Raw genomic sequence first — 16,122 nt, 5'->3', positions numbered from 1 at the left:
TTGCGTTCACTGGCTCACGTATCATTTGTTTTGAAGATTGTGATAGTGATGTATGTGAACTGGTTGAGTTATTTAGGGATACAGATATATTACATCTACCTCAGTACAGTACGGTCAAATTTCTAACCATAATAAAAGAATATTTCTCAATACCTATTTTTTCTCCTGAACCACATAGGGAGCAAAAGAAGGCAGAGCAGGAGTGAGAGAGGAATTAACCTAGGCGACCATGTACGCTAATGGAGGAGAAGCAACACCGGAAGACAAAAGGAAAAGACTGAGTAGGCTTATGGTGTGCCCTAGTGAACTGTCTACATAATCTATTGGATGCTAACATCTTCTGATACTTCATAAAATTTCACTCATCAGACTGCTCCTTCTTATCTTCACATCAAGAAAACCACACTGGTGCCTCAACAGCTAGGCTAACATATGCATGGCCATCATGCACAACCGAAAGATTTGGTTTCCACAAACTTTTCTATACAGTACAGACTAATGTTTTCCACTCTGCTTGTTGATGACATAATGCAAAAACAGAAAACAAGAAAATACTGTACAGGAGATAATCAACCAGAAATCATCAAAATTATCACCAACGCCGATTCACACCGTCTGCATAAGGACATGGCATGAAGAATTCTGACAAGAACATGACATGGCATGAAGAATTCTGACAAGAACATGACACGGCATGAAGAATTCTGACAAGAACGTAAACATTCCAGCACCACCAGGTGGGAAACAGGTGATTACAGAGACAGTTCTGCCAGGTTAGAAGAATACAGAACTTAGGTCAAAGGCCAAGCACTAAGACCTATGAGGTCATTCAGTGCTGAAACAGAAACTGACAGTAAAAAGGACCAAAAGGTGTAATAGGATGAAAATCTCATAGTTTCACTATGAATCACTTGTTAGGAGAGGGTGGCAAGTAAGATGGAAAAAAGATAATATGAAGGGAGATACAGTAAAAGGAATAAAAGGGGTTGCAGCTTGGAGACAAAGGGACGCTGCAAAGAACCTCAAGTAATGCCTACAACTGACTGCACTACCCCCTTATGGGGTCTAACGGGTTAGCCACGAGTTAATCCGTTTTATTTTGAATGCCGATTACACCTAATGGCACAAAGATATAAGCTAACTTTAACAGTAGGTAAGATTCATTCCAAATAATGTAACTTCTGCCTAGTGGTATCACAGAGTAGGCTAAAATGTTCAAGAAAGAACAGAGGGTAACAATATAGTGTACATAGCAGGTAAAGAAGAGAAGACAGACAAAGCAGACAGACAGACAGAGGGCTCCCTTTCTCATAACCCTTGCCATCATCTCAAGTAGAAAGGAAAACCAAGAGCTTCCCTTGAAGGATGCCATTTCCAAGACAAAGAAAAAAAGTGTAAACAAAGCCTTTGCCAGACCACATCCTAAGATATCTTTTATTCAATGTTTATTAATCACACCATATCATAAAGCCATGAGGCCACTCTCATCACAAGCTTTCATATCACATATTGCAAGAGTCTGGTTCTTTTTTAACAATGAATAACACCTACATACAGACCTTATAAATAATCGTATAATTCTTACTATAAATGCTTATATATATAAATCATGAATGTATCCAGGATGTAAGCTGGGAATACCTAATGTATACTTTTCCCATATTTCTTCCAACTTTAAAATAAAATAAAACACTCTGGTATAAGGAGAAACATATTTTACACTTATAAACAAGTTAAAAACCAAAAATAAATAATGCAAAATATTATGTGTTTGTACTGTGCAAGTGTAAATGCTTCTGCACTGTAATCTTTGGAATTTCCTCGTTGGACCAATCGGTAGAGTTCTCGGCTAGCACTCTGCTAGGCCCAAGTACAGGTCTCCGGCCGGCCAATGAAGAATTAGAGGAATTTATTTCTGGTGATAGAAATTCATTTCTCGCTATAATGTGGTTCGGATACCACAACAAGCTGTAGGTCCCGTTGCTGGGTAACCAATTGGTTCTTAGCCACGTAAAATAAGTCTAATCCTTCGGGCCAGCCCTCTCTAAGAGAGCTGTTAATCAGCTCAGTGGTCTGGTTAAACTAAGGTATACTTAACTTTTGTAACTTAGGTATACTTAACTTAATTTTTCTGGAACCTCACAATTTTGACTAAAATACACAGTTATAGTTTCCTGATATTTACTTCTTCCTATATAAAAACTAAATGTTTCTAAAAAATAAGGAGAGACATATTCACACATCTGGGCTTCAAACTCCAAAAATTGACAAACCATATGTCACACATTTCCTACCAACACACATGGCAATACAATCGTCTTCTAATATCAACACAAAAGCTAATGCTTTGATCGGTTGCTATTTTTTTTTTAGGTACAATTAGCTTGTCATTAGCAGCATTAAAGTAAGGTATCCAGGTTACCTAAGTTTTTCAATTAGCAGCATTCAAGTAAGGTATCCAGGTCACCTAAGTTTCTCAAGTATGAGGCAAGGTACTATTTTGAACAGAACCACAATCATGACCCTAACAAAGTATAACAGTAAAGCCACAGTTGTAACCTCATGACATACAAGGGTTAATGTATTCATTCTAGAATTACAAAAATGCCAAAAGTTTCAAAACCCTTTTGATTCAGAGTATTTCTCTCCTTATTTGCCTTAGTATTCATAGTTCATAAAAAATTCTCTCTCTCTCTTACACAAAGTCTTACCCAAGCTTATCATAAATTCCTTGACCTACACTAGCAAACTCCTCTTAGGTTTAAAGGTTGCAATCAAATTCAGTGGAATTTCCTTAGCATTAGGGGGCAAAGATTTTGTCCTGCAAAATTTTAGTAGCTGAATGCCCTTTACCTTAAGGATCCTCTCAAAAGACTATCTCCATTTACTTCTGTGGCCTCATAACAGAGTACAATTGAAAAAAATTTGTAAAACTTGAAACTTTTATTAGTTGATTTAAAAACCCACAGTATACTAACCATCATATTTGGCTATATCCTCATCTACTCCTTCTTTCTTGGCTTCTGAACGAACCCATAGCTTTTCAAATGCAGATTCATCATCAAATGTCTCCATCAGGTAGGCACTAGGTAGAGGTTTAGGAGAAACATACACTACTTCAAAATCATCACCATCTTCGCTTTCCTAAGGAAAAATTTATGCTAAAGTTAAAAAAAGGAACAGCAGTAAAAAATAGTTATGCTAAATCACTATAATAAACTAGAATACTGTACTTGATCAAGCACCAGTGATTGAAATGAAAAATCAAGCTGTACAAACTCATGAAGTAAATGAAACAAGATAAAGGACAAAAACAGACAAAAGGCAATTAACACTTGCCTTAACGGTAAGCTTAACCAACTGATTTCTAATTAATATGCGCCACATTCATGTAGCAAAACCTAAAATTACCTGGCTTACTACCCTTCCTTCCAATAGTATCAGCAATCTCTAGCCAGTCCTCAAGGAAAATTACATACCATGCTTAACATACCAAAACAGATATAGATATAGTTAGATACTGTATACATATAGGTATATAGCCATATTGCAAGGTTCTACAGTAGAACCCCGGGCCTCAACGCTAACCGTTCCAGAAGAAGCATCGAGATGCAATTTAGTAGAGATCCAAACCAATTTTTTCCACAAGAAATAAGTGAGAATGGATTAATCAGTTCTTGACCACCAGCTATTACCCTAACCTTGCCTTTTTATACAAAACATCAGACATAAATTACAACTGAATAAGTTCAGAGCTAAATAACATACCATATTAGATGTACTTTTTTATTTTTACATATACTGTACACTGAATCAAAAAACACTGCCGTACATCCAATGCGGCTGTATAAGCTACTGATGGGAGACTGAGTGCCGTAGCCTAGGCTAGGCTAGGTATTGTACTACACTGCTAATAATAAAATATTCAAAAACAAGCCTAATTATTACAAGTAAATTAATAAACTATTGAAAACAGGCCAAATTAGGTCTTATCACATACTTAGGAAAAATTGTCTAGATATGTCGGCAGTTTGCCTTTCAGCCACTTGCCATGAGTGGATGTAAACAAACCATTACACCGCCCTAGTGACCTGTCATAGTAACAAACATTTAATTTATGGTAAATTTCATTTAATACTGTATATATTACCCTCACAATAAGGTACACAATCCTTTATTCGAAATCCTCTGGGCCAGATGTGTAGTTGTAAATTTGAGGATGGGCTGGGAACAGGATTCACAAAGGATAATGCATCATTATGACAGACTGGAATTTTTCATACCACTATATTAAAGTTAAAATTATGGTTAAATTCTTTTCACTAAAAAATAATTACCGATTTGATGGCTTATAAGACGATGTCTGCAACGACCCTTTCAGCAGGACATTGAGGAAAAAAATGTCTCCTAGCCTATGCTAATGATTTTGAGGAAAAACTGGGTACTGGGTTAATAGTTTCTTACCAACAGAATCAACAAAAACATTAATAAAGAAGTTATTTACCATATTTATATTTATCAAAATATGTATAATCAGCCATTTACATTATGACAGAACTTCATTTGTGAACATTGTTTCTTATTCAACAAAAACATTAATAAAGATGTTACCTACGGTAATATATGTTATATGTTTATATATTATAAAAGTATACAATCAAGGGGTAAAATCCAATAAATAAAAACGTTTCACTAAAAAAGCCAATTATTATTCTTAAAAGAGAATGCTAGCAAATTATTGAGTAAACTCAACGAAGCCTTGTTAATATGCCTAAAGAGAATGGTTTGTCAACCACCAATTGATCGAAGCCATGTTGTTAAGCGTAAAGAGAATGTCAGCAGTCAAATAATCCGTACGATAATCACCAATAGGTGGCAGCAAGTCTGTAAATGTGGAATTCAAATAATAATATTAACACATTTTAATGAAAATATCGATAATAACAACGTAGATATTGATTATAATATTAGCAGTAGTAATTGCAGTGATGGTAAGTATCAAAAATAATTGTAATCAATAAATAGGTTAACATAACACCGAATGTTAGGGCTTTCATGTATAATTTCGGGCAAAATTCTTAAATTTTGAGCCTACATTATGTAAGAACGCAGGGGATTTTTTTAGGCCATTTTTTGATTAAAAAGTGCGTCTTATTACGGTATATAAAGCAAATTATTGAGTAATTTTTGCCATCAGCAGTCAAATAATCACGATCATGGCAACATTCAAACTTAGTGCTGTACACAATTTGTGATCAAAAAGTCTATAAATAGAACAGAAGTAGAGGACTGTCATTGGCTAACAGCTCACCATGGGAACCAGCCAGCTAATTAGGTTTTAGTTGTATTCTGAGAGAGAGAGAGAGAGAGAGAGAGAGAGAGAGAGAGAGAGAGAGAGAGAGAGAGAGAGAGAGAGAGAGAGAGAGAGTTCATCACTTTAATCTTTCAAGGAATGTTAATCTATTTGTTTCCTGTTTCCACAAGACTGAACAAAAATTTTTCTTTTTTTTTGTCTTCCACAGATGTATAACCTGTACTATACATCTTTAAAACATTATGAACATATGCACATTGTGTGCATGTGCACTAGTACCCATTGGTTAAAGAGACTCAAATCAGAAGTATCTTTTTCTGAGATTGAGAGGGGAAGAGAGATTATTTAGGGGTCTATAGCTTGGCAGATGTACTAACAATTTTTTTTATTTCATCTATTATGGGAGGCCTCTGTTTTGTCAAACTCGTAAACTCCTTAGCAACACTAGCACTTTTTATTGCCTCTTTGTGCTTTAACAATGTACTTATGGTGGATCTCGGTAGCTTAAAATGAGATGCTAAATCAGTCAAAGGAATGCCTCCTTCATACTTTTCAATAATCTCTTTTTTAAGTTCAATTGTGATTCTTACCATTTTCCTTCTCTGTCTGGAATGGCTTTCTTGGGACACACGTTTTTATCAAAATACAGTACAAAAAGGCACAAAACCCACGGAAATAGATCAAAACACTGAAGCACAGCCGAGTGGAGTTTAAACAATGCCTGGGAACAACGGCATCTAGCGCCGACTGACTGAAACACGTAACACTTTGTTTAAAAATATCACGTGGTTTTATCAGGTCGGATTCCGGTTTTTTGTTCGAGCACCAAAACAAAATTTACTCAAAATTTTGAGTCAAAATCCGATTATGTCAAGTTCTGGTACGGTCGAGGACCGAGGTTCTACTGTACAGCGTTTTTCATGAGAGCAATATGCCAAATAAACCTTAGTAAATATGAGTGGAAAAGAGTAATATTTATCTTAATAAAACTCTTACAACTGCCCAGAAAACTGGAGCAACAAAACATTCACAAAAGAATTAATTTCAGCACTTGAACCATACCTGGGTAAACAGGCACAAAGCTTAGACTGAAGGAGTAATAGTTTTTTTTTGGGAAACCAAAAACACATACAGTAATCAGATCCAAACTTACTCAAGAGCAAACTTAGATGGCAAACTACAAAATTATCCTGAAGTTATCAAGACTAAACACAAGAGAATTCCATATCCAAGATTTTACAGCTGTTAATCAGCTCAGTGGTCTGGTTAAACTAAGATATACTTAACCATATGGTAAAATCCTCAGGACTTTTTGGTGAAGAAAAACAAGAATTATTTTGAAGAGGGACTGCATATTAAGAACAAATGAGATACACATTTTAATGTATTTACACATCTTAAAAAATAATGTGCAATCATTTGAAATTGAACAATAAGTCATTAACTGTGATGCATAAAGTATGGGCGCTCTGGCAACCAACATGACATGTACAGGTTGGACCTCTTTACTTGGGCAACCTTAGGATCAGGCCACTGCTGGACTAAAAAAGTTGACCTTTAAGACCCAAAGGGAATCCCCTGCATAACAGTACACTTATTCCACCAACATATCTGTATTCTCAAAAGTGGAACCAAGCTTAAAACTACAAAATTGAGGCACAAAAGGAGTCCAACTCAGAACAGACAAGTACTGTACTGTTATGTACAGTATAATAATTAGAAATAAGGCAACTTGCTCAATCACCCTAAAATGCCTTAAGTTTCATTTCCCATTCTTGCATCATACATCACCTACTTTTCATTTTTAAAATGTTTTTAAGCACACTAAAATCTGTCATACTTAAATTTCAAAGGAAAAAAAAAATTGTCTATAAAATAGCACAGTCACTGCATTGACCAACATAATCTTCCCATATAACCACAAATATGTGACAATAATCAAACAAAAGAAAAAACTTACTACAGTCTCCTCTGAAATAGTTACTTCTTCATCATCACACAAAACACTACTAGGCAATATCATTCCAAGCAGTGTTAGCAGGAGGAAGGTTTTTACTTTCCATTTTACAGCCATTTCTAAATCTGAAAAAATACCAAGATTTTAATATAAAAATGACACTTTGCTGTTCTTTTTTATATGAACAATGTGTGCATGAGAACTTTATTGAAACTTGTCAACAACAAAATAATTACCAGTTAAAAACTACTGGCAGCTAAGCATGAAAATAAGCCTAGCCAGCATTGACCAAACATGAATTACACAACATACTCCTACATGAAAGGCATCATGACAATACATAATATTACAGAATCAGTACACAGCACTGAAAACTAACCACAGACATGGGTAATGTGTACCTATGATTCTAACTTCCAATTTCTCTTCAAAACTTTTAAGGATTTAATTTATTACACTAAGATTTTCCAAACAGAGAAGTGTACAAAGCATAAATACAAATACTGTACAGAAGGGTAGATAAAATCAATCATTTCACTATGCTGTAACTTCATTAAAATCATACTAGAAACAATTATTCGAAAATAACTATCACACTAATGCATATCATTTTTGAACTTCACAAATTACAATAAGAAACTTAGTTGTGTGCTCCAATGAAAACTGTGAAAAATAAAACACAGGTAATCTCCAAACATTATGTATGTATGGAAACTTTCACGGACATCTCAGACAGAGGACTCACTTTCATTTAAGGTTAACATATCAGCATTCCTACAACATGCATTTTCAAAATTTATACAATTAAAAAATTATCCAATACTGTTCTTCTAATATCTATCAATTTCTTTTAGGAACTGAAATTAGCAGGATAATTTCCTAGTAAAACATGCAGCATGTTTTTACATTTGATAGTTTCAATGACAATCTCAAAAGGAACTCTCCCCTATATTTGATAAGCAATTTAAATATGACAAACTGTTAAGCAACTAACTACTACTGATTTTATGGTACAATATTATATAAAATTCAATACTGCCATGAGCCCTCTGGAGCGAGCCAAGAATCTTTAACCTAGACAAACACAAGTCAGGTATGTTTGTAAGATATGGGGTTAGTGAGCAAGTAACTGCAACATACTGCCTGCTCAATATAACCCAGCTATACAGTACTTGCTACTGCAATGGAAAAAATTCACCTTCCCTCTTTTCTCCTGGGGAACACAATGAATGGCACCTGACAAAAAAGTCAAAAGCTCTCTTGCCTTTAGCTTCCACCTACAAAGTACAAACAGGATAGTAAGGAACATCTCCAACCAAATCACAAAAGAGGCCTCTGGCAGTGCTCATCTTGACCTGTAGTGGCGTGGCGGTAGAGCCCATGGAGCGCCTCTACTTAAGTGGGAGCTTTGTAGCGAAGGAGTTTCCGATGGGTAGAAAAGCATCAATAAGTGCCCTTGCCCTGGGTGCAGTACCACAAAAACAAAAACCAGACAATACTGTCACCTAAACAAATAAAAACCACACTCATCCACTAAACATATGGTATTTTCATCATAAAATTAAGTTTCATATATACTTAGCAGGTAATTACATAGCTATACTTCCCATTTGCACAACAGTTAAAAATTTGAAGTTCATGGTAGTGATTCGTTTGTTTATAGCATAGGTAACTACCCCGCCCTCTATCGGGGAACAATAGGTACAACGTAACAGGGCTCTGATCTTATAATTACTTGAAATGAGTATAAACGATACAATTTTATTATGAAAACACCATTTTCATATTTGTAACTTACCAAGTAATTCCATAGCTGAATCCCATATTGATAGGTGGTGGGATAAAACATTCTGTTCCAAAAACAATCAGATGAGACGATGAATTTGCAACACACAAATCTATTAGCATTGATAAAATGATTGTTGTAACTTTACCTGGTACGAGAGCTGCAGTACTGTAGATGATTACTGCCTTGGCCTGTGCTCATCTTGACCTGTAGCAACTTAATGGAATGGCCATGGTAAGTCCCTACTTTTGAGGGGGGGGGGGGCTTAGAGTGAAAGAGACTTCTGAACACCCATAAAGCAAAACAGAAAAACTGCCCTTGCCCTGGGTGTAGTACCAAAATACAATAGACCAATAAAAAATAGTTATCAACACCAACAACAATAAAGATTGAAACCATCATACCACTACCACAGACTGGTGGGTAATCCAGGTAAAAGTACCCCCAGGCTCCCCCAAAGAAAATCGACACCCAAAATTTCAAGGCGAAGGACTTACAGATAGGAAGGGTTGCTTCCTTTGCTTCCTCCCCCAATATCGAGCCAGCCACCAATAACGGACCTAAGGTACTGCAATTTTTGTATGTCACTTCAGTTTCTTCAAGATGTGTGAAGCAAAAACAGCATTCCATGTCCAGTATGTTGACTGGAGGATAGTCGAGAGCGACATACTATGCCTGAAGCATAAGTGGCAACAGCTCTAATATCGGACACTTTCACCTTAAAGGAGGGTAGGACATCATCTTCTATTTGAGAGTGCACCTCGATGATCAGACTTCTAAGAAAAAATGACATACCATTCATAGACAACGGTTTTGAAGGGTTCTTGACGGAACACCAGAGGTTACTGGCAGGGCCTCTGATTCTCTTTGTCCTGTCTAAATAATACCTCAGTGACCTCACTGGGAAAAAGGACCCTTTCCTCCTCCTCTGGTCCTAGAATGTCCATGAGGTTTCTAATACAAAATGAGATTAGATGGGGACTCGTGGAAGCCAAGTATGGCATCTTCCTTCGCTGAAGCACTTTTCTATAGCCTGCAACTTCGCTTACTCTTTTGGCAGTTGCCAAGGCTACAAGAAAAAGTCTTCTTAGTTAAATTCTTGAATGAAATGGTATGGAGAGGTTCAAAAGCAGGACCCATTAACCACTTAAGTACAACATCCAGGTTCCATGACATGGAGTTGTCCTTCATCTGTTTGTAGGTCTAAAAAGACTTAATCAGATCTGTTAGGTCTTTATTGGAGGCCAAGTCTACTCCTCCATGGTTGGAGACTGATCCTAGCATAGCTCTACAGCCCTTAATAGTCAATGGAGAGAGTCCTTTGGAAGTCCTGAAAGAGATAGAAAGTCTGCCATTTGGCTTACAGTAGTTTTAGCAGACAAGATGTTATTACTGCTGCACCACCTGCGGAAGATAGCCCACTTGGCCAGGTAGACTCGACTGACAGACTTACGTCTACATCTAGAAACAGCTTCCGCATCTTACTTTGAAAAGCCCTTTGCTCTGATGAGTCTCCGGATAGTCTGACACCTGTCAGAGCTAGAGCAGATTGTCCTCAATGGAACTTCCAAAGATGAGGCTGTTTAAGAAGATGTGGACTGAGGCAGTAACCCTGGGAAGTCCACGAGAAGCTTGAGAAGGTCCAGGAACCATTCTTTGAGAGGCCAACCCTCTCACCATGTTGAATGCCGGAAAGGCATAGAGGTCCAGGTTTGGCCAGTCTATCAGCACTGCATCTGTTGCCCATGCCTGAGGATCTGGGACTGGCGAACTAAATAGAGGAAGATGATAATTCTTTGATGTGGCGAACAGATCCACTGTCAGCCTGCCCCACAACTTCCAGAGGCTGTTGCAGACACTCGAGTGCAGGATCCACTCTGCTATGGCATTCATCTTTCCGTGGAGAGCAAAACATCGGGAGGCAATGATTCCTCAAGGTTGCAAAAAGGTCTATCGACGGCTTTCTCCACAGTTTCCACCGGTCGGTGCAAACCTGTGGATCTGGAGTCCACTCCGTGGGTAGGGCCTGTTTGCGGTGACTTAGCTCGTCCGCTAGAGCATTTAACTTGCCTTGAATGTATCATGTGACAACCTTGGTCCGATTCCTGTCCACTTGAAGGAGGAGGCCCTTTGCTGCTTTGCAGAGGGAGAAGGAGTGAGTACCACCTTTTCTTGATGTAAGACAGAGCGGTGGTACAGGTACTGCCTTACTTACCATGGGGTTAGGTTCCAAAAAACCCATTGTTTGTTGAAAAAACCATATCTCGAATATCGCCTAACCTACACTAGGGTAATCAGTACCATCTATACATATCTGGTAGCCTAGCCTACACTGCACAGTATTCTCTATACATGTACGGCATAGTAATTACAGTATTAGTGTTAGCCAATTCTGCAGGTTCAATGCAGATTTACTTATGATAATTCAGTATAAAAAGAAACTGAATAACAAACAAGGCTTAGCCTACACTATGGTATATCATATACAAACAGTACACTGTAAGTCTAGCCTACAATATACTGTCCTCTATATTCACAAATTAACATCGTATTATTCAAAATCAACATAACGAATGTGCATCTTTTCCATGGATCTTTAAAAAGTTATACTTTACTACACTGTATCCAATAATATTGTATATATCCTCATATTGCTTTTGCATTATAAATTTCAATCATAGTGATCAATGTTTTGGTTTGGAAGTCGATCACGCAGTCAGTTTATTTCACCACATTTAACTCAGTTCAGAGCACTTTTCTTGCTTCTAGTTAGCATAAATGAATCTCAAGATACTTTATTTATAAGGGACAAGGATATTTTTTGTTATACAAAGTGTTTTTAAGTCAAAATACAACTAAAATCGTCTCGTTGTGAAATTAATTTAGCTACTTTTTTTTGTTGATAGATGACATTGGCAGCTGGCTGTTTGGGGGCATGTTTGTTTTGTGTAAAAATCTAGATTCCATTCACTATTTTCATCTTTTTCATCAGCGTTAGCAGTAATATGTGTTCTTTCATGCATAGTCTCAACTGAAATACATCCAATTTTATTTATGGTCGAGTTTCATCCATGTTGCCAATGCACAATAATTTGTGTTCTTTCATGCCCAGTAGTCTCAATTGAAATACTTCTCTCCAATTTTATTTATGGTCGAGTTTCATCCATGTTGCCAATGCACAATAATTTATAGTCATTAGCAGCTTGAACATTGTTTTCTCAGCTTTAGCTACAACTTGCAGCTTAAATTTATCAGTATATTCCCTTGCCGATCTTGTCTCCAAAGCGAATAAGGGTATAATCTAAATATATCACTCCCATTCTACTCAACATTATTTGTAACATAACTACGGTAATTGTTTAACCGTACAATGGTTGAAATACAAGCAAAACAGTTGTCATCCGATTTGGTTATTAGCAAAACAACAGTTTCTCGTTCGGCTGTTTATGGCTGTACGCATTTACACAAGAGTATAACGTTACTAACAATACTTGTATCATCCTCTTTTACTTTTTTAACTAGAAGATGGAATAAAGAGGTGGAGGAAAAGAAGTTGGTCTATTGTTAGTTCGTTTCTCTTGCTGCCTGAATTTAAAAATATTTTCTAAATAATGTTGTATCATTAATTGTTAACCCCAACGCAATATCGAATTATAACTCAAGCACTACCTGTACTGATACAAATGTGAGTTTTAGAGTTTATTCAAAAAAGCACAAAAATCACAAACGAACACTGACCTATTTTAACTTCCTATGCAGCGAGAGCAAGTGAGGTCGGCTCACTGAATTGATGTACCTATTCCAGCCTCTTGGGCCAATGTATCGTACACAGCAAACTGCCTGATTGTATGCTGTTGCCTGCACCAGTTACGCGCGAAATTTTAAAATACATAATTTCAAAATATTGTCTTATCGATATTTATTAATTGCTAAACCCACCGTAAATGTGAATTATGGTAAAATGAATTATCGTAACTCGAACACTACCTGTACTATCCGAGTGGACCGCTACTGTCTTGTTGAAAGTCACTGTTGCGAATGCTTAAAGGCCTAAATGTGTTGCCTTCAATTCTCTCACGATGTGAAATTTCTTCTCTTCAGAGAACCCAGTTCTGGAAACTTCCATGTCTTCCAGAAGGGCTCCCCAACCCAGATCCAATGCATTTGAGTATAAGACTAGGCTGGGGCTCACAGGAAGGAGTGACTTCCCCTCTAAAAGCCTTTCTTCTGATAGCCACCATCGAGTCCAGAAGAATTTTCCTGTCCCAACTGACCTTCAGGAAGAATTGCAGCACCCTCATGTGGAGTCTTCCTAACCTGCTGAACTTCTCGACGGACGCGAGTGTTTGTAAGAGACGCAGCCACTTGTTGGCTGAACAGGACGGGAGAAAGAAAACTGCGAACCATCTGAAGGCAGGATTCAACTCTTTTGAGGGACGGAAAGGCCCAAAAACTCAAATGGAGTCAACTGCCATCCCCAAGTAAAGAATTACCCCACTCGGAGTCAGTTAGGACTTTTGCAGGTTGACGAGTAATCCCAACTCCTGGAGTAGGAGAAGGGTCTTCTGTAGGTCCTCTGTGCACTTCTCCTTTGTAGGAGAGTAAAGAATCCAATCATCTAGATACAGGGAAACGTTGATGCCCATGAGGTGGAGCCATTTCACGAGAGGAGCGAGAACACGAGTAAAAACTTGAGGAGCTGTAGAGAGGCCGAAGCACAGAATCTGGAACTGAAACTCTGCCCTGGAACACGAACCTCATAACCTCAGGTACTTCCTGAAGTCCAGATGTATGGGGACATGGAAGTATGCATCCTGCATATCGATGATGATGATCCAATTGCCCTGGTGAATGGCTGACAAGATTGATTGGTTCGTTTCCATTTTGAATTTCGTTTTCTAAACAAAGAAATTCAAGGTGCTGACATCAAGGGCAGGTCTCCAACCCCAAAAACTTGGGAGCCACAAACAGACAGTTGTAAAACCTTCTGTGCTGACATCCTCGACCACCTCTACCACTCTCTTCTTGAGAGGGGACGAGATTCTTCCGACAGGGCTGCATACCTCTCTGAGCCTACTGTGTAGGCTGTTAGGGCGATGGGTGTCAAAACTAAGGAAGGATTCTCTGTTTAGGCCGTCTCCCAAACGTCCTCCTAATTATAAGGCATTTCTCCCGTTCAGAAAAAAAAATTTGAACGCTTCCCACCCTAATTAATAATTTCTAAATTATTTACATAATTTTTTATTGAATAACTAATTTGTTTTTAAAGTTATGATTACAGAGTAATGAAAATTAGTTAATATATTTCTAATTATAGTCTATATAAAATATATAATTACAATAAGTAAATATTAATAATGTTAAACTTCAAGTGAGTGGGGGAAACTTGTTTTCAAAATTTTTACTACTCAATTTTGTATATATTTCTATTATTTTTAAATAGTTTTTAATTGTACTTTTATTTTTTATGGTGTATTTACTTTGGTTTGAATTCTCCCTGAAGGGGATGGAGTACAGGCAGTCCCCAGTTATTGGCAGGCTCGGTTATCAGCAGTCCGGTTTTTCAGCACTCGTCTAGCGATGAAAATTGGTGATTTTCAGCGCTAATATGTGCTGATTTCCACTTACCAGCACTGATGATCTGATCATATTGGAGCTGATACATACCTAACAGAGGTAGCGATAACTAAAAATTGCCAATTTTCGGCCCTACTGATACCCAGGGACTGCCTGTATCCCTCTCTCAGAGCCTTTAATATCCATTGCTCTATGCCTCCGACTTCCCAATTCTCCCAAAAATGGAGAAGTCTGGCTCCCACAGGTACACAGAGGACTGGGTCTTCACTTCCAAGAGAAAGGCTTGGTGGAGGTCTTCTTAACTGGTCTGACCAAGCACAAGTTCAATCGAGGTCTGGACTGAAATCTCGATCTACAGCCACAAAAGGACTGCTGTTGGAGAGGGGAGACTGACTTGGTGCCAAACAAGGTCGACTCCTTAGGTCATTTGGCTGACTGAGCCAGGTCTTGGGTGGACTTTTTCTGTAGATCTGACGCCATCTCTCGCACTGTGGCCAGAGGAAAGAGATGATGGCGATCCAACGGTGACAAAAGGAGGGCTGATTTCTGGGTAACAGTGACCCCCTTGGTGGTGAATGTACACCAAAGTTCCCTCTTCTTCAGAACCCCCTGAGAAAACAAAGCAACCAGTTCAAGGGAACTGTCCCTGATGGCTTTGTCCGCAATGAGAGGACACCAAGCCAGTCTGAGGAAAAGTCCACAACCAGGTGACAACAGTCCTCGATCTTCTTCGCGAGTGCTCCTATTGTCCAATCTAAGAAACTTAAACTTCGAAGACTCTAAAAATGACATTTTTATGATAAGATAACGTTTTATATACACTTGCCAAGTAATTACATTGCTACTACCGTAGTTTCACTCGCTCGGCAGCTAAAAATTTTGAAACTCGCAGGTCGTGCTATTTTGTTTGGTTAGGTGACTAACCCCACCCGCTTTCGGGGTAAGAAAGGAACAACTAGCAAAAGGATTCAATTTGCTGATGCCATAATGTTCATGTGAGGGGAGGAGGGAGGGCTCCAATCACGTAATTACTTGGTAAGTATATATAAAACTATTTTATCATAAAAATGTCTTTTTATATAAGTAACTTACCAAGTAATTAATTGCCGATTCCCATATTGACAGGAGGTAGGATGCATGAACAAATCTACCCCAAAACATTAGTACAGGCAGTCTCTGGTTATCGGTGAGGGTCCCATTCTGAGGGTGTGAAGATGACAGAAAATCTGCGATTTTCGGCGCTTTTTTGTCAACTTTCAGGACTTATTGGCGCTGAAAAGCATCAAACTTCGGTTATCGGCACTAATAGCCAATTTTCAGTGCCAATAAGCGGAAACTGGCAATTTTTGGCGCCAAAAATTGCCGATTTTCGTTGCTAAACAAGCCCCATAAAACCAGATCGCTGTTAACCAGGGACTGCCTGTAATGGTAATGAATTTGAGAATATAAAAGATTTCTGGCATTAAAAATACCTGTTGTTTTCTCACC

At 37.9% G+C, this 16,122-nt stretch overlaps 1 protein-coding gene across 11 annotated transcripts in view; it reads right to left on the bottom strand.

Annotated features, from left to right (window-relative positions):
* The window catches only part of LOC136843763 (calnexin-like), a 107,460-nt gene that overhangs the window by 78,639 nt on the left and 12,699 nt on the right, over positions 1 to 16,122 (bottom strand). For all 11 annotated transcript variants that reach the window (XM_067112435.1, XM_067112430.1, XM_067112434.1 and 8 more), the window contains 2 exons: positions 7,275 to 7,396; positions 2,979 to 3,144 (listed from right to left, as the gene is read on the bottom strand). In XM_067112435.1, coding sequence (XP_066968536.1) covers positions 2,979 to 3,144; positions 7,275 to 7,388 — 280 coding nt within the window. In that variant the 5' untranslated portion in view covers positions 7,389 to 7,396. The remainder of the gene's footprint in view (positions 1 to 2,978; positions 3,145 to 7,274; positions 7,397 to 16,122) is intronic.

The sequence above is a fragment of the Macrobrachium rosenbergii genome, chromosome 12, assembly GCF_040412425.1.
Source record: "Macrobrachium rosenbergii isolate ZJJX-2024 chromosome 12, ASM4041242v1, whole genome shotgun sequence".
In the NCBI taxonomy this organism is placed as follows: Eukaryota; Metazoa; Arthropoda; class Malacostraca; order Decapoda; family Palaemonidae; genus Macrobrachium; species Macrobrachium rosenbergii.
This window is presented reverse-complemented; position numbering and strand designations above follow the sequence as displayed.